This window comes from Quercus robur, chromosome 8 (genome assembly GCF_932294415.1).
Source record: "Quercus robur chromosome 8, dhQueRobu3.1, whole genome shotgun sequence".
Lineage (NCBI taxonomy): Eukaryota > Viridiplantae > Streptophyta > Magnoliopsida > Fagales > Fagaceae > Quercus > Quercus robur.
In genome coordinates, this window is record NC_065541.1 from 67213226 (window position 1) to 67239563 (window position 26338).

The window sequence follows — 26338 nt, forward strand, 5'->3', positions numbered from 1 at the left end:
TCAACAACAGTATTTCTGGTGCCACCACCTATCCTACAGGAGGCCTACACCTTAGCTGACTTGCTAATAAGAACCGTATAAATGCTTTCTGGATGTATAATATTTGAACCCCGCTTTGCTTGCTCTTCTACAATGGTACCAAAAAAAAAAAGCGTGAGAGAGAGAGAGAGAGAGAGATGGAGAGAGGGATTGTCACGCGAACAAACTGAAGCAGCAATTGATCTTATAAACCAAAATTGATTATATGACATTCATTTTCCTTTTATACACAGGCTTCACTTGAATACAACAATTGCTCACATAATTAAAGCAAAGATGACTAAACGTTCCTAACTCAAATCTCATTCAGGTTTCTCAGATCAGCAGTAACATGGCTTCTATAATTTACAAGACCCGTATATCATGATATTCTGTCACAAAAATTACAATAATACAAGCACAAACAGAACCCTCTTCCTTGATAAAGTTAGATTAAATATTTGAAACGTGGCATATTGGTAACCAAGTAAGAATCACACTTCACTTTTGCCCATTTGGAATGCTGCAGCTCTAGAGCCAGTTTGGAGCCATCTTGCTTGACATTGTCTTTGAGGATGGGTCATCTGGAACCTTAGCAAGTGAGCGATATTGCAATTTTACACTCTCTGCATTGTCCAATGTCTTCACGACATACCTATAAATAAGATTCATGTCAGTAACAAAAGCAAATTTCAAATTTATTTATTTTCTCTCTTTCCATTTAAACACAAGCGCTATTCTAGTAAATGCTCACTGATGAGCCGAAAGTAGCTTAAACCAAGGGAATCTAGTTCTCTCTCTGATCTCTCACCCCCATGTTTCTCTTCACCCTGATTCTATCTATTTTGATTTAGAATAAAAGATATCAATCAAAAGACCTACTTTTAATGATGTTTCTTTGACTTTGTTCCCCAAAACTGTGACCTGTTTTAAGATACTGAATTTCAATCATACCATGACAAGTACAAAGAACACTATCCATTGTAAGACAATTATCACAGCAGAAAGAAGATCAAACTCAACCAAATTCTTCTTCAACATCAAAATGCCTGCAGCAAATCAGTCGAAAGTTGAAACTAGCTAGCTGCAGCACCAACTCAACATTCTTTTTTTGATGACATGGAACCTCACCAAGGCAGGGTCCTTTGGATCCACCCCTGGGGGGTAAACCATGGATACACGAGTAACATGACCCCACCCGCCAGAACCTTGTATTAAGTAATCCAAAGGAACTCCTAGTAGGGATTGAACCCAGTCTGGGTCTACAGTTCATCCCAAGCCTCCAACCACTAGGCTGCATCCTGATGAGTAACACCAACTCAACATTCTTCCAGAATTCCATTAATACATTATAAAAGTAGGAATTCACTACACTATATCCTACTATGTGAGTAGTACATTATGGAATACCAAACTCCCAGCTCAGCAATGTATCGATCCCAACTATTTTGGGTCAATAAAGAATTCTTCCTTGTTCTTCAGCTCTATAACCTCCATTAGATCTTTAGCATTGAAATTCAGACACGTCACATCAAGATAGATGTTTTAATCAATATTTCAAATCTTACAATCTGTAACAAATGGAAGGGTTGAGAAGTGGGCAAGTGTCTAACCATCCATTCAAGCATTGTGTTGTTACAATAGCCTCACGTCCAACAAAGCGCTGCGGTGTCCTTTTGTTTCCCTGATACATTTTCCCTCCAATTATTAGTTTCAAGAAACTAATAAACAAGAATTACAGTAAAAGATTGTGCCTTTGAGTGCCATAAAATAGAACCTTTATAATAACCCTGTCTGTCACTGCAAATGGAAATTGTACACCTCTACCCCTAGGAGGATCCATGAGAGTTGAATCACCATAACCACCCTTGTCCTACAAAAACACAAAACAAATATTTTAGAGGAAATTTCAAGGACAAGTTAACGATTAGAGGCCAGGCTGTCCACTCTCCAGTCACAAGAGAATGATCAAAGACAGCAACAAGCTCCAGAGATGCATTTTGAAAAGACACACCACCCAGATCAAATTACAGAAGTTAAAGCACAGAATTAGGGTGCAAGCTTGCATGATAAAACTACAACCCAGCTCAGATCAAATTGCATAGGTTTACAAAAGAAAACTAGGCCAATGGTTTTATACAGTTCCTTTTGGAAAACAAGGAAATTTAGATGTTGCTCTCTCTCAATCCCATACACAAACTTAGGATGCTATAAAATTTGAGCCATAAAAAAGACTAACCTGGTCAAACCTTTCTCTTCTTCTTTTGGATGAGCGATAAAACTGTAACTCTTCTTCCCGGCGGAATGCCTGCACAGCAGCTCGCAGAGCTGAACATGTAAATCCAACCAAAAACAAAAGAATAAAATAATTAGAATATTTAACCTACTAACATTCTAAGCTTGACTAAAATGCACTGCTTTTTATATGCTTGGGTTTGAACTGTTAGTGACCAAATTCCAATTCTGGCCACCTCATGAATTGTGAATGTTTCATTCTCATGAAGGATTTCACAAAAACTTAATGCTGGCTCCTAATAAATAAAATTAAAAAGGATTCAAATCTCGCCTCTAGAATTTGGGCTCCTTTCATCCCTCCCTTTTTAGGATCATCATATATCATCTTTATCAAAGTGGATATTACATCATGAATTCTTCCAGAAACATCAAGTACTACCTCTGGAGCTTTAGCAGCAAATCTAGACATCTGAAGTCACATTGATATACCTTTTCATTTGGTAATTGGTACAACAACAAAGATAGTTGTTGGTCAGATAAAAGTGTCCACGTGGCAAACTTGGAACCATAACACAGGTGTTGCCCTAGCAATTAAGTCAGACATGCATACATTTTTTTTTATTGGTAAGTTACGCACCCACTGGGTCCTGAATCCATGACCTCACCCTCCACCTAGAACTTATAAGAAGAGGAGTTGCCAGCTCAGCTACAGCCCATTGGCAAGTCAGACATGCATATATTATTTCCCAGAACACAAAAAAGGCAAATATGGCTGTCCAACTGGAGGGTTTGTAACATTACAATTCATGTTGATGCACAATAAAACAGAGATTTGACAAGCTTCTATGACAGAAATTTAGACTTACAGAGATTTGGAGCTATTGAGTCTTCTGAAACTGACTGAGAACAAGTGTAGCAAACTTTCTGAAGAGGCATCATAAGATTTAATCAAAATACTATATGATGAGCACAATTAGAAGAAATGGCCAGTATTGCTGATCCCCTTAAAAAATCTCCAACACGGGAAGTTAGATGTGCACAAAATTAGTTAATCCACACAAATTAAATACATAATGTTAAATTACCGATTCTCCCAAAAGCTTAAGCTATTAGGAAATGGTGAGTTTAATCACTTAACCATAATTCTAACACATAACAGCAAGCAAAAAATAAATGCTTGAGCATTGCAGATATAGAAGATCACTCTATAATTTAATATTGTAACACTAAAAGAAAAGTATCCATAAAACATGGCTCAGAATGATCAAGATGGACAGCAGTTGATTTATTGAGGGGAGAAAAGTGGCTCTTTTAGATAATAAAATAAGTCAATCTTGCACATTGTTATACTATGAGCAAGTAAGGCTTTTTGGTCAAGTAAGGCTTTTTGGTACATTTGCTCACATGTACACCTCAGCTCAACAATTTTGCAAGCAAATAATCATTAACAACATAATCATAAATCACTATGACAATTTGAAGAGAACACTCATATCAGTGGTGAATTTCAAAGTCAAATACCATTTTGCTGTGACTTCTACTTTCTCTGCTCTTATATGCCATTAAGATTTAATGCACAGCAATTTTCACCCATCTCCAGATATTATGTATAACTTTCAACAATATTTGACAACTGCTAATTCAAAAAGGAATTTGCTGAAAACTCACCATTCTAGTAACATGCTGTATTCCCCCACCACCAAAGGAATGTCCACAAGGCAATATCATTGCATCATCCATAAGAGCTCCACTGAATAATGAAAAATTAAGTATAATGCATTAGCTATTACTTATTATAGTAATCATGACATGATTAATTTGAGGACAAAAGACATATTCACCAGAAAACTTATGCACAGTGTGACATACCTACATTCAAATGTAAATAAAATTGGATCGTATTTGTTATATAATAGCTCACAAAATGATATATTTTACCATATAATTTAATCCAGGGAATTGGTTTTCAGTGCCCAAGTGAACATGCCAGAAAATATGATTGAACCCCTTCTACCATCAAATTAATCTCCAGTAGTGTAAATCATATATAATGGCATTTCACCAAGGATGTGAATATAAGTTTTGCACAAGCATGACACAATAACATTTACAAAATAGTTTTCAATACAAAAAATATTATCACTCTATATGGCCAGTAATACATTATACATAGAGTAGAGCAACAAAATAAACCAGCTGATTATGAAAAAGCAAACTTACTTGACAGGGTCTGAGAGAATAGCCCTCAGAGACTCTCCTGACTCACTTGAACACGAAACATCCCTTCTCCCACTAAACCCACAACCATTGTCCATAACTACATCCTTGTGCCCAGAAGCAGAAGCAGTCTCAGTACCCTGCAAATACTGAGAATAATACAACTCCCCATCAGGCTCCGCAATAGTTACCGCATTTTGGTAACTCACAAGCCTTCCTTGCTGCTGCTGATGATGATTCTCGCTCATGGCGTCATTTGCAGACTGACCCACATTCCCATCTTTCCCCAAAATCTCTCTACTCGACCCTATTAACCAATTGCCATTATCATTTAGCACCGATTAACAACCTGAAATACCAACAAAATTCCCAATTTTCTTTGTTTTTGGAAAGTAAAAATTGGAAATTTTCTTCAATTTCTTACCAAAAAACTCGACCCTAGCACCCAATTAGCATTTAGGCAACCTCAAAAGACCAGTGAGCTCTAGCTCAACTGGCACCTCCTCCCCTTGCAAGTGCTAGGTGGAGAGTGAGGTCATGGCTAAGTCCCACCAGGTGGGTGTGTAACTTACCAAGAAATAAAACCAACTAAAATGAACCCCTCCCCCTTTTTGTTGGAAAAGTAAATTTCCAGAATTTTTACCAAAATTCTCGAGCTTTAAGTCCCCAATTACTATTGGCACCAATAAAAAGCAACAAAATTCATAATTTCTTTTATTTTGGGAGGGAGAGGGGACTAAATAAAAATAATAATTCTTGCATTTTAGAACTCGACCCAAGTATCCAATCAGTATGAGCAGCAATTAACAACTTCAAAAATCCCATATTTAGAAAGTAAAGAGTGAAAAATGAAGAGAATTTCATACCAAAAGCGGAATGGTGCTTGGCTTTCCCATTTCCCAGTTTGTCTGCAGCACCGTGCACACTGCCACTACCACTATTAGCATTAGCATTAACATTAGTATTATTAACCTTATTGCCAGCGTTTTCGTTATTGTTATTACTGTTGTTGTTGTTGTTGTTGTTGGTTTCATCAACACCAACGACTAGTCGTTCAACCTCGCCATCAGGGTCACCGTCATCGCCCTCATCGTCGTCGTCATCATCATCAACGTCGTCGTCGTCGTCGTCTTCATCGGAGCTGGGAGTGGTGGCTCCGCCGCCGTTACCGTCCCACTGACGGCGATGAGCGAACAAGCTGTTGTTGTTGCTGTTGTTGCGGCGGAAGTCAGTGGTGGTGGGGGGCTGAGGGGTGGTGAAGAAGAGCTTGTCGTCGATGTAACCGGAGAGCTCGCGGGTGGTCTTGGGGTGGTCCTGGAGTCCGACGCGGCGCTGGTGATGATGCTGAGGTGTGGCGGAGGCAGCGGCGGCGGCGGCGGCGGAGGAAGAGGAATATTCGAAGACAAGTTGGGAGTTAAGACCGTTGGAGTGAGACTGAGAGGGGACCATTCCTATTTCTTCGGAGGACATGTTTGGGATTTTAAAAATTAACTAAATTAAATTTAGGATTGAGAATTGGGGGGGCATGATGTTTTTTTGATGTGTAAATGTAATCAGATAATTTGGGAACTAGGGTTTTCCGATTTGAGCTGTGAGCTGTGAGCTGTGAGCTGTGAGTGTGACGAGTGTGAGAGAGAGAGAGGGAGAGTGGGTTTCAGTGGAAATGGTGCGCCACCTTATTCTTTTTTTTTGTGTTTCTTTTCTTTTTTTGGTGAAGATTGAATGGGATTGGGGCTTTTGTAAAGATAAAAGAGAAGATTATGCTCAAATTATGGAATAAAATCCTTATTATTATGGTATTGAGTATCAAGTGTCAACTATGTGTCAGTTTAAACAGTACTTAAATTTGTATTGTAATTTTTTTTTTTTTTAATTTTAATAGGGAAAATGTTTGGAGAAATATAATTTAGTATGGACTTAAATTTTAGAATCTAAAACTAATTTTGCTACTGCTGTGTGATAGTAAATAAATCATATAAAATACTAGCATGGGCTTTCTCATAATCACCTCAAGGCCGAATTACATTTAAAATGCAATATATATAAGCTTATCTAATATTTTTTAAATTTTCAAAAAAAAAATTTCTTAATTTCCTTTTGTTAGAAAAATAAGCTTATCTTATATGTTATCATAACTATCTTATCCCATTCTCTTTGTGTTTAAAATTATGGATTTATTTTAAAATATAATTACCTCTTTAATTATCTCAAATTATTAGTGTGGGGCCAGAGAATTCGTAACCCAGGCCCACTCTACATTAGGGTCCAAGGCCTAAGCCGAGGAGAGCTATTGCCGAGGACGCATAATGAAGGCCCAAAAAAGGCACAAGGATATGGCCGAGGACAATCTTATGCTCAGCACCTCACAAAACGCCTGAAGAAAATGACAAACTCAGTACAGGGGCAGGATAAGGGAGAAAGCTGCCAACATCGTAATACAGAATCCTGCATCTGACAGGCCCATACTCCAAACCATGCTATTTAACTTTTCCAACCGCCCCCAACCACTATAGGTATGGATTGACAGGACAGGTTTGCACCCCAGAAAGTAAAACTTACACGTGAATGCTAAAAGGGGAAATGAACACTAGTATAAAAGGGAAAGAAAGCGAAGGAGAAGGGGATCCCCCGGGGAGGAGGGAAAAATCCTGTAAAAGGGGGAATGGGAAGGAAACTGTACTCCTCGGACGCAATCCGAGGACTTAAATCCTACAACCCATACCAATGGAATGCTTAGCTAGTCAAGCCAAGTCCTCCCATGTAAAAGCTTCCATAAAAATCACGACTAAACTGCTGACCTGTGACCAAGGTCATGCCTTTCAAGCCCACTCTCTACAAATTACATTGTTATGACCCTTTACCCACGAGCCTAATGTCATTCTTGGGTCGTTAAGTAATCGTGTCCTTACAATTGGCGTCGTCTGTGGGAAAGCTTGCGCGTTGGCACAGGTGGCGGTGGAGTTGAGCCTCTATCAAGTAAAGGTCTGCGAAGGTTCCTCCATTTCCAGCGACATGTTGTTGTTGCTCCGACATAAATTTTCGCTAGGGGCTACGCCTCGTAGTGCCAATGGCACGGGCAACTCTAGGGGCTTCCAACATCAAGCTAACTCTCCCCACCTTAGTCGAGGGGCTAATCTTCGAAAAATAAATAAATAAGTAAGTAAATAAATAAATCAATACAAGTTTTAGACAGAACCAAGGCCTTGTATGGTCCTCGGACTCAAGCCTCTGGGGAAACCAACTACTTAGAAGAAACAATACAAGTTTTGGACAGAACCAAGGCCTTATATGGTCCTCGGACTCAAGCCTCTAGGGAAACCAACTACTTAGAAGAAACAATACAAGTTTTGGACAGAACCAGAGCCTTGTATGGTCATCGGACTCAAGCCTCTGGGGAAACCAACTACTTAGAGGAAACAATATAAGTTTTGGACAGAACCAAGGTCTTGTATGGTCCTCGGACTCAAGCCTCTGGGGAAACCAACTACTTAGAAGAAACAATACAAGTTTTGGACAGAACCAAGGCCTTGTATGGTCCTTGGACTCAAGCTTCTGGGGAAGCCAACTACTTAGAAAAAACAATATAAGTTTTTGACAGAACCAAAGCCTTGTATGGTCCTCGAACTCAAGCCTCTGGGGAAACCAACTATTTAGAATAAACAATACAAGTTTTGGACAGAACCAAGGCCTTGTATGGTCCTCGGACTCAAGCCTTGGACAGAACCAAGGCCTTGTATGGTCCTCGGACTCAAGCCTCTGGGGAAGCCAACTACTTAGAAGAAACAATACAAGTTTTGGACAGAACCAAGGCCTTGTATGGTCCTCGGACTCAAGCCTCTGGGGAAACCAACTACTTAGAAAAAACAATACAAGTTTTGGATAGAACCAAGGCCTTGAAAGGTCCTCGGACTCAAGCCTCTGGGGAAGCCAACTACTTAGAAAAAACAATACAAGTTTTGGACAGAACCAAGGCCTTGTATGGTCCTCGGACTCAAGCCTCTGGGGAAACCAACTACTTAGAAGAAACAATACAAGTTTTGAACAGAACCAAGGCCTTGTATGGTCCTCGGACTCAAGCCTCTGGGGAAGCCAACTACTTAGAAGAAACAATACAAGTTTTGGACAGAACCAAGGCCTTGTATGGTCCTCGGACTCAAGCCTCTAGGGAAACCAACTACTTGGAAGAAACAATACAAGTTTTGGACAGAACCAAGGCCTTGTGTGGTCCTCAGACTCAAGCCTCTGGGGAAACCAAATACTTAGAAGAAGCAATACAAGTTTTGGACAGAACCAAGGCCTTGTATGGTCCTCGGACTCAAGCCTCTGGGAAACCGACTACTTAAGAGAAAAAATACAAGTTTTGGACACAACCTGGACGTTATATGGCCCTTAGACCCTACCCCGGAGAGGAGTTACCCATTAATAGTTGGGTTAGTCCCTAGACTGAATGGAATCCCCAGTCTACCCTCGGATCCTCAATACCAAGGGAACTGATGTGGTTGTGATAGGGCCAGGTGTTATTAAAAACACGGCCAAGGTCCCTCACTACTCGGCAACCCTCTCGGATGGTTTATTTTGAATTTATCATTCTCGGACGGCTGCCTCACACGCATTACGGAGTGCTCAGCTGTTATCTTGGTTAGTCTCACAAGTTTAATATACTGTAGGTTAGCATTATTATATTTGATAATGTCGATAAGTTCAAGTTAATAGTTTTTTGTTTCAAGGTTTCCTGCCCTAAGTATCATTAAAGGAAAATACACATGTAGTACACCCATTCACAAAGTAATTGCTGCAAAATATAAAAGTATATAGAAGGAAACAGATTCATCTTTTATTAAAACAAAGAAAGAGTACAACGTACAATGAAAGAGCTTGAATAAGCTTATGCTAGAAACTAACTACATAAGCCAAAAGAAAAGATACAAGGAAGTGAACAAAAAACAGAAGAGAGATGCAGCAGTTTTAAAACGATGTCTACAAAAATCATTCCTCAATACTTTTACATGCCCATAACTCGGGCAGCAAAAGAACCTAACTTGGGGCTAGCACCGTTGAAGAAAAGGTGCAGGGAGCCGGAAGTTGATGAGCCTCCATGTTAGCCACGCCTGCGATAAAGCAGACGGCGCTGATGGCGGAAAACCTTACTTCTGACGCACCAAGAATCTGATGCGACCAGTACCTACTTCGGATTTTGACTGAAAGAGGTAGAGATACCATCCCCACCTTATTAAAACGGAAGATTATCTTGAGTCTATGTCTCCCCTGTCCAGACCACACCACCTTGAGTCTCGGAAGGGTCTGGTGTCTCTGTGGCGGGTGTAGTTCCTTCACCCCCACCCGTGCCTCAAACATATTGCACTAAGGGTGGATAGCACTGGATATGGAGACTGTGATTATGGCTGAAGGATTATGATTTTGAAGGGAGCCGAAGGGTTTATGTGTAAGGGGAATAACCTCTTATCCTACTTATATAAAGGGCAAGGTGGTGGCATTTAATTTATGCAGGTTTCCAAGGAATGCTACGGACAAGACGGTTTTGGCTCGATTTCCAACACCATCTGCAACCATAAGATTTGAAGATCCTCATGAAGGTGCGCCTCGAGCATTGAAACGTTAAAGGACACCGCGTGAGTAAAAACTAAAGGGATGCCTCTTAATTTGGCACATCTCCCATGCAAATGGAAAAACACAAACATTAGTAAAGTACAGAATTTGAGTGAGCCATGATGAGAGCCCAACATCACCAAAACCCTCCTCCCCAACTAAAAAGTCGGGCAGTAGGATTTTGAGGGGCTATTGTGGGGCCAGAGAATTCGTGGCCCAGGCCCACTCTACATTAAGGCCCAAGGCCTAAGCCGAGGAGAGTTATTCCTGAGGACGCATAATGAAGGCCCAAAAAAGGCACAAGGATATGGTCGAGGACAATCTTATGCTCAGCACCTCACAAAACGACTGAAGAAAATGACAAACTCAGTACAGGGGCAGGACAAGGGAGAAAGCTGCCAACATCGTAATACAGAATCCTGCATCTGACAGGCCCATACTCCAAACCATGCTATTTAACTTTTCCAACCGCCCCCAACCACTCTAGGTATAGATTGACAGGACAGGTCTGCACCCCATAAAGTAAAACTTACACGTGGACGCTAAAAGGGGAAATGAACACTAGTATAAAAGGGAAAGAAAGAGAATGAGAAGGGGATCCCCCGGGGAGGAGGGAAAAATCCTGCAAAAGGGGGAATGGGAAGGAAACTGTGCTCCTCGAACGCAATCCGAGGACTTAAATCCTACAACCCATACCAATGGAATGCTTAGCTAGTCAAGCCAAGTCCTCCCATGTAAAAGCTTCCATAAAAATCACGACTAAACTGCTGACCTGTGACCAAGGTCATGTCTTTCAAGCCCACTCTCTACAAATTACATTGTTAGGGCCCTTTACCCACGAGCCCAATGTCATTCTTGGGTCGTTAAGTAATCGTGTCCTTACAATTAGGATTTTTTTTTTTTTGAAAATTCTAAGCATATTTCTAATCTCTACGTTGGAATGTGTCAATTGAGCTATAAACTTATCTTATATGTTATCATAACTATTATATCCCATTCTCTTTGTGCTTACAATTATGGATTTATTTTAAAATATAGTTACCTCCTTAAATATCTCAAAATTTTAGGGATTTTTTATTTTGAAAATTTTAAGCTTATTTCTAATCTTTATGTTGGAATATGGCAATTGAGCTGTAAGCTTATCTTATATGTTATCGTAACTATCTTATCTCATTCTCTTTGTATTTACAATTATGGGTTTATTTTAAAATATAATTACCTCCTTAATTATCTCAAATTTTTAGGAATTTTTTATTTTGAAAATTCTAAGCATATTTCTAATCTCTATGTTGGAATGTGTCAATTAAGCTATAAGACTATTAGTAAAAATTATAAGATCATCATATTATGTGTTTTAAAATTCAGTTATTTTATTTCTAAGTATTTAATTAATCAAAATCCACTTTCTTCTTATAAAGTTTAATTGTATAGATGGGCCAATGACTATGTTGGTCTAATGGCACCTCTCTAGATCGTAGTACCTACTACCTAGGGGATGTGGGTTTTTTTTTTTAATTCAAGAACCAGGGAATGGGGTATATTTAGTAGTTATGTCTTTCTCAAAAAAAAAAAAAAAATAGTTATGTATATTTCTAAACCAAACTTAAAAAAATAAATAAATAAAAATTGCATAGATGGAATCCCTTATTTAATGTGTGCTTGGATTAGTTTCTTAAAATAAGTAAACATTTTTTTTTTAAAAAAATTCACTATTACTTTCCTGTCTAAGGTGATTTAAGAAGGGAACTTATTAATTAATTGAACAAAAAGATATAAAAAAAATTAATAAAAAGAGAGGTTTAAGAAAGAAAGTAAGAAGAACATTTCTGCTATGCTATTTCATAATATGGATTGGGCTGTCTTTTATAACTTTGCTTGCTTTGAACTGCACCGGACACCATGTGCAAATATGGATTGCGGCCCAAGGTAACAAACCAGCCAGGCCATTCTCTAGCATTGGTGCTTGGTGACCCCAACTCCCCAGGGCACTGCCCAAAACCAACACAAGGGACCCAATTTGGTTTTTAGGGCCCGTTGGCTCAAAAAAATAGATTTAATTTAAGAGATCAGTTTGGGTTGCACGAGCAGCTTTTGTTACACCCAAATGCATTATGCTTACTATGATAATTTATATATAAATCAATTCGAGTCCCAACCAAAGAAGTAAATTGTGAAAGTTGTGAAAAAAAAAATAAAAAATTGTGAAAGTTGTGTGATTGTATGATGAGTGGAAGTTCAACCTAACGGCTTATGTGCATAGCGGAAAGCCCTTGACGGCTATATATATTATATTATATTATATTAAGTACTTATATTACAATAATCTCAATGTAGGGTTACAAAAAAAAAAACTCAATATAGGGTTTTTATACTAGAGAGTATTTGACTAATCCTGGGTTAACTATAGACTAACTTAAGGTTAATATGTTTGTTCTACAATTACACGAGCTTACAATTGATTGGGGTCACTTGGGCTATAATATGTCTAACATAAATAATTCGGACTAATGTAAAACAATCCAACATGGAAAAAAAAAATGCCAATCGATGTTAAATCTATCAAGTGCATGTCAAATAGAGAAATAATTGAGATGATTTCAAAAACTCTTCAATTGCTTCACAAATTCAAACTAGAAAAGAACGGATTATTAGATCAAGGAAAAACAGGTTATGAGATTAAAATATGAGTTGAGTTTATCGAACTTTTTGACGATGCCTAAAACGGTAGATTGGTGAAAGCAAAGTTTGGTCTATAAAAAAAAGTTGTCAGTGTCATCTCTTTGAAATTTAAAGGGTACTATTTGTTTTCTTATCTTGAATCTTTTTTCTAGCAATGTCTTAACGTCAATTTGAAACAATGTCATGAGGTTTAGGGATACCATGTCAGCTTTCTCTCTCTCTCTCTCTCCTCCCCCCCCCCCCCCCCCCGGGGCCCCCAATTCTTCATCTTATCATTGTTAATTAGATTTAAAAGGAATTTCACCAAAGTCTCCCATATACTCATATAGAGCTGGAAAGGCAAGGGTTTAGCAACGATGAGATGCCCTTCTCTCATATCAACTTACTTTGTTGGAGAATATGAGAAATTATTACACCAACAATGGTATATAAAATAAGCTGCAATGAGGTGGGTGACAAATATTGAGGTGTGAACTGTCTCTCTTAAAATGATTTGTGCATTTTTGATAGTATTACTAGTGAAGAAAGGTCATTTAACACGTCGTCCCCAGAATACAACAAGGCAGCTGCACCAATTTTTAATTTTGACCCATCCTATACTCAAAAATAAAATGCTTTCTTTTTGTTGGTTTAATGAATGGAAGGATGTAGGAGGGTACATGGCTATGGAAGGATTTTAGAAAGAAGCTTGCATTTGAGTGATAAGAAGAGATGATAAGTGTGTGCTGTTTATAAGCTTAGGAGAGAAAGAAACCTAAAGTTTTATGTAAATGACACAATCTTAACTCACCCAGTAATAACCTATTAAAAAAAATCCAACACTTAGGGCTTGTTTGGTTAATTTTTGACCAACTCCACTCTATTTCCCCTCTCTCAATATCAATCCAAACAGGCTATTAGTTGAATAACATGATAAAAATGGGTTGTCAACCTTTGTAGGTGTTTATAACAAGTATAAAGAAGTGAATTACACTCATGACATTAGGAGTTTATAACAACGGGTACAATGAAGTGAGTTACCACTCATGACATTAGGTTCAAGAGCATTTTTATTAAAATACTACAACATACATAGGTGAAGTAATTTTTGGCAGTCAATCATCCTTGAATTAGCTTCGTAAATAATTCTCCAAAGTAGCACTAGGTCTTACATTCAAAGTTGATGATTTTGAGTGAATTTATATGGTCAGCTCTGCTCAAATAGTTTTCTTGGAAGAGATTTCAAGAAACTGCAACTGGGCAACTGCATATATATATATATATATATATATAAAGCAAACTTTAATCATTAAACCAAACTAGAAGCCAAGTCCAACTTCCAGGCACCCAATACAGAGGGAGGCAAATAGGTAATTACATAATTACTTCATGTACATAATTAATTACATTAAGTAGAGTGGGCATATATTATATTGGAAGAGGAGCTGTGTTCTTCCATACATCAATCCAAACATCATGTGCTCTCAGGACTAAATTACTATGCGCTCTTAACAAAAGTTGAGGAGGTATCATTTTGTCCCTCAATAAAGCAAGGACCCAAGATTAACTATTTATTAAAAAAAAAACACACACACACACAGGACAGGATCGAAAGTTGTCGAGTGCATATGCTGCACTTTCTCTTCATCTCAGTAGTGCTTTATGTCCTTTTTATTGCTTTTTATCTCTGCTAAAGATTGAATGAAACGCCACTTTCTGTTTCAGTGCTGCTCCTCTTCTTTGTAAAGTACTTGCGTGCAAGATTTAGATTTTAAAGTTGAACCTCTAAAATTCTTGATCTCGTTTATGAATGCAAATTGCAAAGCATTATTAGTTGGTTAATCTAATGAGAGGGTTGCCATATCATATGTGTATCGGACACTAATAACAGATACAATAATTAAGCACTAGCAAGTAGTATTATGAAAGAGTAGGTATTTTTCTTTCTGTCACTAGCATCCGGATACCAATATAATTAATGTGACTCATCACTAAAAGAATAATTAAGGTTATTAATGAAACCATGTGCTATTTGATGATGACAATGCCAATCTATTGGGTTCTCTCGGGCTCAACACTATTTTTTTTTACATAATTTATATATATAGCTAACTGCCCTAGGAGCAACTCATTTGCTTGTAATCTATGCACATGGCTATGAGAATTTATATTATTCGACTCCCCCACTTCATAATGGGTGGTTCTTTTGAGGTGCAGCACAACTGTGACAAAATATATATATATATATGGGACTGCTCAATTCTCAAAAATATTTTTTGAATAAAAAGAAAAATATAAGAAGACTAGAAGTCTAGAAAGGGCAACTTATGTAAGTATTGGTGTAGATTCTCAAAAAAAATGTAAGCATTGGTGTAAAAAGAGGAAACTATTCAGTACTCCCCCTCATATAAGTAAGGAATTCGATCCTCTCTCTCTCTCTCTCTCTCTCACAATTCGATTCTCTCTTTTATATATAAAAGTAAAGTATCTTACTACAAAATTAGTTGTAGTTTAAGACTACACCATTATTCAATAAAATAAATTTTACTACATATTTTAAAAAGCTAACCATTGAATTGCATATTATTTACACTCTTAATACACATATTAATTTTTGTGACAATCGAATATTATTTACTATAGGATCTATAAGCTTATATATTATGCATAATTTTAAATTATAAAAACTTTTAATTTAAACAATTTATTAATGACATAGCTATTGATCTTTAATTTTCTAAAAAATTTACAAGTATGGAGGATATATGAAGAAAATGTAATCTAATGATAAATTTGTCAAAATTCACCTCCAATAAAAAAAAATTAAGTAAGGTTATAACCTAAGGTTATAACTAATTTTATAGCTAAATTTTGTCCTAAATTTAATTAATGAAATCAACTATTAGGTGAGGGACAAAGTTTGGCTACAAACTTAATTATAACTTAAGGCTACAATTCTCACTAAAAAAAATTAACATTACTATATATTTTGAAAATCTAACCGTTGGATTACATATTTTTTATATTCTTAACACACATATCAAATTTTATGTTAATCAGATATTATTTACTATTCGATTTATAAACTTATTTTTTATATATAATTTTAGACAACAAAAACTTGAAATTTAAATATTTGATTAATGACATTTTTTTTTTATCTTTTGATATTTTAGAAATTTTGCAAACTTGGAGGATATAAAAAGAAAACGTAATTTAATAGTGGATTTGTTAATATTTACATCCAATACAAAGATATTGAGTAAAATTGCAGTCTTAGATTACATTAAAATTAATAGTCAAACTTTGTCCTTAAAGAAAATGAATGAATTTTTTATTATAAATAATTTAATAATTATAAATTTACAATAAAATATGAAATTTGAACCTGAATGATTTCGTTAATAACACCAAAAATATATATTATTTTTCCCATCATTTATCAAAAGATACTTTAGCTAAGCAGCCCTCACAATCTCACATAAAACTTGTAAGACAAAGGAAAATTGTATATTAAAAAAAAAAAAAAAAAAAGAGTGCATTTAAAGAAAGTTGAAATTAGAACCTAAAAGGACAGGGGTAATAGTAATAAGAATATAAAAAAGAGTATTTCTATTCCGACAGCATCATAGCATGTAATATTCTTTTTCTATTCCTTCACAAATCGTTATCTTTTCATCTTTTGGGTCATCTACTCTTTATTTCTTTAACATGACTTTCCCATTTCCCGTTGTAGTTTTTCCCTCCTGTCCATTATTCTATTCAGTACTTTAGATTAAATTGCTTCAAAGTGGGTGCTAAGAATCTTGGAGTCCTCAGGTTTCTCAAGTCTCTTTTGACTTGTACAATTTTATTTTAATACCTTCACCGTTGCTGTCATTGGAAATGCATAATTTTGATGAATGGGACTACCATTCTTGTGCAGCAGCGTGAAAGTCAAGATTTGCCCTTTGTTGTGAGGGACATATTGCTAGTCAAATATAGGGCTCCAGATAGTATTTTTAAGTGAAATAGGGCTCAGGACCAGGTGGTATTGTTGCTGGAATCTCATACGGCTGTTGATCATGAGAGAAAAAAAATGCATGTATCATATAAGATAATTATTTGTAAGAAAACTTTGAGACATTTGAATTATAGGATTTGTGCAAAATTTTCATGTCTTTTTTCACAGATATTGTTATAATTTATTATGACTGTTGCTTAATAAATCTGTATATTTCATTATAATTGATGTGATTTATTGTGATTAGTAAATAAATAAAGTAATAATTTTTCATCCTTCTTTTCAGAAATATTATCGATGCAGGTGGTGTCAATGATTTTCGTACATAAAATGATGTTCCTCCGTGACAAGCGGTGAAAAAAATTTCAATTTTTTTCAATTATTTCAAACGCCAAAACCATATAGTCCCAGACTCCCAGTACAAACATTAATGCACTGAGTGTCCCAGTACAAGCATTTACACTGTTTCCCCAATAAAATGCTCAGTCTTGGTAGTAATAATTGTCACAATTTGTCTGCTCCAATTAAAGTGAGATATATACCCACCAACAAGTACAGTGGACAGGGTTGCCTGGATTAAGGAAACCAATTTGTAATGTAAAAATGTATTAGTGCCTAGACAGATGAGACTTATTAAAGTTGTTCAGGACCCGCTTGTTACATGTTTTTAAATTTAATTTTTTAAAAATATGTGAAAGTGGCAAAATATATAAAAATACGTATTAAAAACTTGTGTTTAAAGTTCTGTGCCCAAGATTAAACGTATTTTTTAAACATTACATATTTTTTCACAGATTTTTTTTATCTATATATATTTTAAAAAAAAATTAAAAACTGTTATTTAAATACACTAAACTTACGTACGGGGCATTCCTTTCCAATTCCTCTGAAATTGGAAAGAAAATTTTACTGCCCCGCACAAACTACCTCCTGGGCTTATCAATATCAGCTCATAAGAAACACTGAGAGATGACAAAAGATTAGTAACATGGTAACAATATTTGTTAGGGAACCAAACTGGGACCCGGTGAAAAGGAATCCGGCAACCTGACTATTACATAAGAGGAGAAACCACAAACATAAACAGGAAACAAACATGAAAAACCACAAGAAGAAAGAAAAAAAAAGGACAATTTTTTCAACATTCAAATTTTTCTTCTCTCAGATAAATGAACAAAACCGGATTCTTCTTCGCCGGGCAACTCATTTAAATCCCTTCTCCCAATCCTTGATAAGTAAAAATTCATTCCAATTCCTCTTGGCCTTCTGAAGGGCATCTGATGAGTTCCAATATATTAACTACCTCTCCCATGTCTGGCCGGTTTGATGGCACTTGCGACGTGCATATCAGCCCCAACTTCATTACAGGAATCGCCTCCTCAGCCGGGAAGTTACCCTGAAGCCTCCCATCAACACATTCCTCCACCCTGCCTTCCTCCAGTGCTCCTCTAACCATGTCACAGAGCACCACGACATCATCTTCCATGTACTCCACAGGCCTTTTCCCAGTAACCACCTCCAGAACTAAAACCCCAAATCCATACACATCACACTTCTCAGTTATCTTTACAGTTCTACAGGCAAACTCAGGTGCCATGTACCCTAAAGCACTCTGAATCTTGCTGCTTAAAATGTAACGGTCAAGCATTGGCAACAATCTTGCTAGACCAAAATCTCCAACTTTAGGTTCACCAGTGCTGTCAATCAGGACATTACTTGATTTTATATTGTAATGAATTATGTTCAATTGATGCAAGTGAGCCAAGCTTTTTGCTGTCCCAAGAATTATATTGAACCTCTCATTCCATGAGAGGAAGTTTCCACCTAATCCTTCATGGATGTGTTTATGCAAACTACCACCAGAGACAAACTCACATATGAGGAGCTGTAATGATGGAGTCCAGTAATAACCTTCAAGTGCCACAAGATTAGGGTGCCTGACCTTCCCCAGTTTCTTAACTTCTCTTTCAAAATCTTCTTGAGACTTGACAAGACTTGAGACAGTGAGCTTCTTTATTGCAACTGGGTGCCCATCTCGAAGAACAGTCCGGTACACTGCTCCAAAACCACCACGGCCAAGCTCACAGTCCTTGTTGAGCAAAGCATGTGCTCCTGTGCTGAAATCAGGGTCACCAGAAAACATTACAAGCTTGCCAGAATTGGCATCTGTAGTGGGAGAATGGCTAAACTCATCCCCAGCAGATAATGTAAGAACAGCTGCAGATCTAGCTGCGGATGACCTAACATGGAGATTAAGTACAGTGATGGCAATAACACCAACGACAATGACTGCAGCTGCTCCAATGGCAATGAGTGCGGAAATGCTGAGGATAATTCTTTTGTGAACAATATTTGGAGGTAATGAACTAGATGTGGAATCAGAAGAGGAGTTAGGATTGAGGACAATGGGTTTGGGAAGTACTGCGGGGCAAGACTTATTGACCGCAGAACCACAAAGAGACGGGTTTCCAGTGACAGAGAAAGGGGAGATGGTGTTGAAAAAACCACCAGCAGGTAATTCACCCTGGAGATTATTGTGAGAAATATTGAAGGTGAGAAGGTGGGGAAGGTTGGCCAATTGCTTGGGTAAGCTTCCAGAAAGGTTGTTAAAGGACAAGTCCACATTCTGTAAGTTTGTAAGCTTGGCTACTGCTACAGGTATATAGCCACTCAATCTGTTCTGAGATACAATCCTGCAGGATTCAACCAAAACAAAGCAACATAAACAAGAAATTAAACCCCTGTTAAAATGCTAGAAATTAGATATGATTCTTATTATGTGACCATACCAAGTTCAAATTGTCCATAGAAAGAAGCCTTAGGGTACTGATTAGTGTGTAAGCATGAATATCTATGTCAGCCAAAAATATAAGATACTTGGAACTTCATATTTGTCACACTATGCAAAGATACAACACTATAATATCTTATAGACACAAAGATATACGTATTGTCACACTATTATTCAAAGGAAACAGCCATCAACATCAGAATACCATAAAGGTTCTCAGTATATCCCAGATAATCTTAAATATTGAAACAATTGACCGGAACCAGAGAAAGAAGTTGGGGGGGGGGGGGGGGGGGGTGGGCGATCAAGTTTTTCCAAGGCTAGAAATCATAAAAAAGAGCCATTTCTGTTATCACTGAAGACGCCATTTTTCATTTCAAAAGTATTATTGAATCTATAAAAATAAATAATGCAATTACAACTCTCTAAGCATAGTAGGACACGGTTAAACTATTTGACATAGTTATCTCCTTGACAAGCTGCCATTCAACATCGAGACTGTTACAATATCAGATTAAAGTAAAATAGAAGCAAGAACTTGTATTTGAAACATCGGAGACTGTAAAGATAACTTACAAAGTTGTTAAAGAAGAACAGTGCTCAATTGAAGTTGGAACCTGCCCCCATAGAAAGTTTTTCTCCAGTCTCAGTTCATTCAAAGAAACAACTCCTCCAATTTCCAGTGGAATACTTCCATTCAGCTGATTCTCACTCAAATCAAGATTATTCAGGGCCTTCAACTCTCCAATTGACACTGGAATAGGACCAACAAGAAAGTTCTTAGACAGATTCAAGAACTGCAAGCTTCTCAAAGCCCCAACTGAAGATGCAATTTCACCAGAAAATGCATTGTGGGACAAATCCAAGATTTCAAGTGAGCTCCCCACTGACGAAGCTAAAGGACTATTCATGCTTCCACTCAGTTTCTTCTCCGAAAGCGAAACTTCTTGTAATCCTGACTTGAAAATCCACGCAGGAAGATCACCCTTCAACGAATTATGGCTGAGATCTAAGACCACAAGGTTTTTGCAATTAACCATGGACTCCGGCAAGGTTCCTGTAAAACCATTGGCGGCAAAATTCAAAACCTTCAACGACTGAAGATTTGCTATTGAAGATGGAAGCTGACCAGAAAAACTATTGGACGAAAAGTCCAAAGTTTCAAGGCTTTTCATTTCTCCAATCCAATCAGGAACCTCACCAGTAAAAGAATTCATGTGCAAATTAAGATAATTACACAATGAAAGCTTCTGCAATGTCTCTGGAAGGGTCCCGGAAAATGAATTCTCACTAAGATCAATGAACCTCAAAAGCAAGCAACTTCCAATGCCATCAGGAACCTTCCCAGAGAACTGGTTCTTACCCAAGTTAATGGCTCTCAAATTATTCGAACCTTCAATCCCCTTTGGAATCTCACCCTCCAAGGAGTTATCCGATAAATCCAGCGATCTAAGCCCATTCAAAGACCAAATCCCAGATGGTAAAGACCCCGAAAACTTATTCGACGAAAAATTAATAGACGCAAGAGTTGAACACGAGCTCAAACTGTCTGGTATCTTCCCAGAAAGCTTGTTCTTGGCCAATGAAATGACTCGTAGAGACCCACATTGCCTAAAGAAATCCTCTGGTATAGCTCCAGATAGGCCATTCTCACTCAAATCGAGCACTCGAAGACTGTCCAGCCGTGCAATGTTGGGGGTTATGGTTCCGGTGAGATTGTTTTTGGCCAAAGATAGCTTGCGCAGAGATTGGAGTTGGAGAAGGCCTCGGCCTATATGACCTGAAAGAGAAAAGCCATCGAGGTTGAGCTCGGAGACCCTGTTGGATCTAGGGTTGCATTTCAAACCAACCCAGTTACAAGGACTATCATCGTCTTCATTCCAAGACACAAGCTTTCCCTTTGGATCTTGGATATCAGCCTTGAACACAATGAGCCCCAGCACGTCGTCGTTTAATGATGGACTCAGAGATCTCACAACAGCTGGGATTACAGCCAGCAACAGCAACAGCAACAACAACGACAACAAACTGAGTTGGCGTTTCATTCTCAACAATGCTAGCATTGCCTGCTGGTAGTTCTAAGAAACTCGAAGACCCAACAGAGCCATGAGAAATTAGTGCCGGCGCAGAAGAAAATAGAGCCTGAAATCACTCATTCTGAGCTTCAAAGACTCACAGACTTTGAAACCAACAAGCTAACCTAAACGCATACACAACCCAAGAAATTCCAAAAACAGAAGAAAACAAAAGCAAAAGGCCAACTTTTTCTATAACGGCTAGATTTGTAGCTCCGGAAAACCAAGAAATGTTTAAGTGGAAACTACTAGATACCAGGAAAGAAGTAGCATTGGTAAACAAAGAAACCCCCAGGACGCAAAAACGAAAGAACTAGCTGAAATGATAGGATTTTCTGAGAGGTAAAGCGTGTAAAGCGAAAACCTAGAAATTTCTTCTCAAAGCTAAGATTTTTGAGCTTCAGAAACACAAATCAGAGAGTTAAGAAGGGAAACAGCAAAGAGGGTCTGCGAGGTTTCGATCTAAGAACCCAAAAATGCAGAGCACGGCACTCAATGTTTAGTCAGAAAGTCCCAACAAAGTCCCACTTGGATTTCAACAGTAAAAGAAGAAGCCCCCACTACAAAGCCGAGAGCTAGGGTTCCGGTGAGAAAATGGTGAAACACCGAGTACTCTCACTGTGGGGTTTCAGAGAGAGAGAGAGAGAGAGAGAGAGAGAGAACAGTGAGGAGAAGAAACTAATTTGGTGTGAGATTTTATTTAGCATTAATTAACGGGGAAAAGGCAGAGCAGGAAGGTAGCTGAGGCCTATTTATTTACAATCTTAGGATGTGGACGCGTGGCACGATCTGTGCGGTTGATAGGAATCCGACGTGGCATTCACGTAGTCGTTGTCACTATAAAACTTTTGACGTGGATACGCACAAGTGGCAATTTTTAGCTTTAGCCTTTACTTTTTAGCCTCTGTCTCTCTCCCTCTCTCTGTGTCTCAGTCTGAGTGTTTGGCCTTTGTGCTGTGTTTTTGGTCCAAATTTCTCTTTTATAAGATACTCCTAAATTAACGTTTTATGTTGTACAATGTTGACCTGTGGTCGCCAACGGATAAAATGGACTAATACGCCACTAAACAACGTTTAACATTTTTGAAAGACAACCTAACCATGTCCCTAGGATTTGTTGTACAAATACTAACTAACTTTTATTATTTTTCATTTTAGTACTAATTTTTTTCATAAGACTGAAAAGCACAGTAAAATTTTAAAACCTCTAAATATACAAATTAATTTAAAAGTTAAAAGAAAAAAAAAAAAAAAAAAAAACTTGTCCAAATTTACACTGTCAGCCTGTTTGCCTACTAATTGATTCAGCTTATTTAATTTTTTAAAAAAACTTTATTTTTATGTATTTTTTATCAACTTAATTTTTAAGCTAAATTGGGCAATGAAAAAAGTCCCAAAACCAACTTTAAGAGACCATTAAATAAAATGGGTCATTTGTGTCCGTGGACCGTGGCTTCCTAGTACTAACATCACCAACTACAATGGTTATTGGTTGAGGCCACCCTGACCCGGCACCTCATAATTGACTTTAAAGGTCCTTGTCTCTCCCAATGATGCCTTAGCCCATGAGAGAAAGTTTCCAAGGAAAAAAAAAAAAAAAAAAAAAAAAAAAACTACGGTCAACTTATTACTGGAACGAACCCGAGAAAATAATGGAACTCATTAGAAAAAAAAAAAAAAAAAAAAAAAAAAAAAAAGTAAGGAAGAATGAAACTCTGTTTAGTGACTTTTTTGTGTCCATGGCTTAGCAGCAAGTTGACAATCCCACCATAACCAACCATCTTTTTGTTAACAATTAAGCAATGCTCTTGAATAAGGACGTATGAAATAGGATCAAATACAACTACCCCCATGTAGTAGTTTTTTCTACTAAATATAGTATTAGTTTTTTAATATTCTCTTTCCTAAAATCATTAGAGAGAGAATTATGAGTGTCTATGTGCATGTGATTAGTTTTCCTTAATGATTTTTAACAAAAAGTGAATTGATATAATTAATAATCAATCATAGTCATTGAATATCACAAGGGTTGAATATTATAGAATTGCATTAAAACCACATAAATGGAGATGCCTTTTTTTTTTTTTTTTTTTTTTTTTTTTTTTTTTTTTTCATTTAGCTATTTTTGAAAGAAAAGAATTTGGTAACAAATTTTTTTTTTTTTTTTTTTTTTTTTTAGAAAGAAACACTGTAACTTTATTCAAAAAACTTTTTTTTTTTTTTTTTGAGAAAGAAACACTGTAACTTTATTCAAAAGATGCCAACTCGGCTTGAATTACAGTAAAAAGATGTGGAGGAATATCCTCCATCCACACCGTATACTCGCTAACATGTCTTGCATGTCTAGCACAGTTATGCGCGGCACCATTGCCCTGTCTCCTTACATGATTAAAACTCACGTCCCCAAACTGACTTGCCAACCACTTAGCTTCCTCAAACAGATTACCAAACTCAGCATGCTCCACGAAATTTTCTGCTAAAGCATCAATAGTGATCTTGGAATCCCCCTCTAGGATGAAAGACTCAAGACCAATGTCCCCTGCCAATCTCAGAGCCCTTATTGCTGCAAGAGCTTCAAGTGCAGTGATCGAATAGGGAAGTGGGATTTTTTCCGCCATTGCAGCCACCATGAAACCCTTCTCATCCCGGATCACAGCACCCACACCTGCTGAATCGTCCTCCCTAAACACAGCTCCATCAAAGTTTACTTTGTGTCTCGGCCAGGGTGGAGGTTTCCAGATGATCCGTTCTGGGGCTCTAAAGGGTGGATGAGGGGGTTTAGGTGGAATGGAGCGGACATAGGCTGCTCGGACTGCCCGCACCTCAGGGAGCACTTGCTGGATCGGGAATGGCTTGCTGGTGGTTCGCAAAGCATTCCTCCTATGCCATATCATCCATGCAGTAGTAGCAAAGCTTGCCAGGTCCAAGCCGTCTTCCAGAATGAATTCCACTAAGTCCCTGAACCCCTCAAATGTCCTGGAATGGCAGTTTCTCCAGCTCTGATCATGTAACCATACCTGGGACAGAGCTGGGCATGACCACAACGCATGTAGGGTGTTCTCCGAGGTGTTGAAGTAGTGATCACAGCAGTCTGTTGGGATTACTCTTCGCCATTTAAGGTTTGCTTTAGTCGGGATGGTGTCTTTGATTGCACGCCACAGAAAATTTCTAATCTTTGGCAAATTTGGTTGTACCTTAAGACTAAAATTCTATTTTATATATTTTTATTGGGTGTGAATTTTGACAAATTTACCATTAGATTACATTTTTATATTACATTCTTTACATTTGCAAAATATTTAGAAAATCAAAGATCAATAGCTATGTCATTAATCAAACCTTTAAATTCCAAATTTTGGTAGTCTAAAATTAGACATAAAAATTAAGTTTATAGATCGAATAATAAATATTATTCGATTGACACGAAATTTGATATATGTGTTAAGAATATAAAAAACATTCAATTCAATAGTTAGATTTTTGAAATATACAATCATGTTAATTTTGTTAATAGAAGTTGTAACCTTAAATTACAATCAAGTTTTTAACAAAACTTTGTTTTTTAAAAAAAAGTTCTTTAATACATAAAACTTTAATCATTTCACCAAAATACAATACTCGATAAACAATTTTTTCACAATTCTTTTTCTTATAACTATTAACATTATTTATTGTAATTGGAACAATATCACTTTTACCAAAAACTTAGCACTCTATCATTTTTATCATCAACCAAATCACAAGAAGTTAAAATGTTGTGTCCCTTAAACTCCTATTTTTCTTTGTGTTTGGTGAAAATTTTTATACTTAAATTAAGGGTTAAGGAAAATGGGAGGTTGAGTATATTGGGGCAAAGTGGAGAGCGACAAGTGCGAAGGTGGTTGGATAGATAGATACGGGGAAAAAGAAAGAAAAAGGAAAAAGTAATAAAGAGAAGTAGGTGGGCATGGTGATTGGTGGTGGTGGGTAGTGTAATTAAAGAAAGAAAGAAAGAAAGGGTGACTGTCCTCCAGTCCTGTTGCTGTTGGTGAGATGCAATTCAGAATGCAGAATGCACAGGCGTGATGAGCAGTACTAGTGAGTAGTGACTGGCCTTTTGCTAAGGCTTTCTTAAATTCCATTCAAGTTTTTAGGGTCCCCCTACCCTCCTCAATTCTAGCCCATTCATTAACTCCTCTCTCTGCTGTCTTAAATGTGTGGGGTTATTTAACCCTTCCAGTTCCACATTGTTCAGCCTAGCCCTAGAAAGTAATAAAGGAAAAGGTACGTTTCTCATTCAGAGGGAATCTGGGGTAAATTACTCCACTAAGTTGTGACATATGAATAGGCCAATCCATTGGTCAAAAACACTGTCTTTACTCCTACCTTTATTCCTCTCTCCGGCATCTTAAACACATGCAAAAAAAGGTGATATATCATTGTCCTCGTTGGTTTCAATTTGTATATATATATATATATATATATATATATATATGTAAGAGATACGCTTTTCAATCTTAATTTAGAATTTAATTTGTGACAAGGGCGTTTGACGTAACCATGTTTGAATATTAGACAACTACTGATGACAGTATTGAAAAAATAAATAAAAAATAACTAATAATGAAAATTGTCAAGTAACAAACATGGATTGGTTTTTTGACTGATCACAACAGAAGAGAGAAAAGGCTTAATTTTAAATGATTAACCAATTGAATTGTTGGCTTCTTCTCATGCAAGCTCGTTTATCTTGCA

General features: G+C 37.2%; 3 protein-coding genes across 3 annotated transcripts; all 3 read right to left on the bottom strand.

Annotated features, from left to right (window-relative positions):
* Window positions 1–206: 206 nt before the first annotated feature.
* LOC126697857 (uncharacterized) lies at window positions 207–6193 on the bottom strand. Its single transcript, XM_050394986.1, has 8 exons — window positions 5337–6193; window positions 4474–4777; window positions 3922–4003; window positions 3120–3177; window positions 2258–2346; window positions 1796–1891; window positions 1632–1702; window positions 207–673 (listed from the first exon to the last, which is right to left on the bottom strand). The coding sequence occupies exons 1-8, from the start codon at window positions 5938–5940 to the stop codon at window positions 550–552; spliced, it is 1428 nt and encodes a 475-aa protein (XP_050250943.1). The 5' UTR covers window positions 5941–6193; the 3' UTR covers window positions 207–549.
* An 11515-nt stretch (window positions 6194–17708) lies between these two features.
* Window positions 17709–22329, bottom strand: LOC126697858 (probable LRR receptor-like serine/threonine-protein kinase IRK). The gene is made up of 2 exons (XM_050394987.1): window positions 20106–22329; window positions 17709–19431 (listed from the first exon to the last, which is right to left on the bottom strand). Exons 1-2 carry the CDS (start codon window positions 21590–21592, stop codon window positions 17982–17984), a joined length of 2937 nt encoding a protein of 978 aa, XP_050250944.1. The 5' UTR covers window positions 21593–22329; the 3' UTR covers window positions 17709–17981.
* Window positions 22330–23850: 1521 nt separating this feature from the next.
* Window positions 23851–24653, bottom strand: LOC126696677 (uncharacterized). The gene is made up of 2 exons (XM_050393361.1): window positions 24622–24653; window positions 23851–24580 (listed from the first exon to the last, which is right to left on the bottom strand). Exons 1-2 carry the CDS (start codon window positions 24651–24653, stop codon window positions 23851–23853), a joined length of 762 nt encoding a protein of 253 aa, XP_050249318.1.
* Window positions 24654–26338: the final 1685 nt, after the last annotated feature.

Excerpts from the sequence above, each read along its gene's own strand:
- LOC126697858 (XM_050394987.1), bottom strand. The coding sequence starts at position 21,592 with ATGCTAGCATTGTTGAGAATGAAACGCCAACTCAGTTTGTTGTCGTTG. Across the intron at positions 19,432-20,105 it reads TGTTCTTCTTTAACAACTTT|GATTGTATCTCAGAACAGAT; the intron begins GTAAGTTATCTT and ends TGAATCCTGCAG.
- LOC126697857 (XM_050394986.1), bottom strand. The coding sequence starts at position 5,940 with ATGTCCTCCGAAGAAATAGGAATGGTCCCCTCTCAGTCTCACTCCAAC. Across the intron at positions 4,004-4,473 it reads ATTCTCTCAGACCCTGTCAA|TGGAGCTCTTATGGATGATG; the intron begins GTAAGTTTGCTT and ends TTCATTATTCAG. Across the intron at positions 3,178-3,921 it reads TACAGCATGTTACTAGAATG|AAAGTTTGCTACACTTGTTC; the intron begins GTGAGTTTTCAG and ends ATGCCTCTTCAG.
- LOC126696677 (XM_050393361.1), bottom strand. The coding sequence starts at position 24,653 with ATGCGTTGTGGTCATGCCCAGCTCTGTCCCAG. Across the intron at positions 24,581-24,621 it reads CATGCCCAGCTCTGTCCCAG|GACATTTGAGGGGTTCAGGG; the intron begins GTATGGTTACAT and ends CTGCCATTCCAG.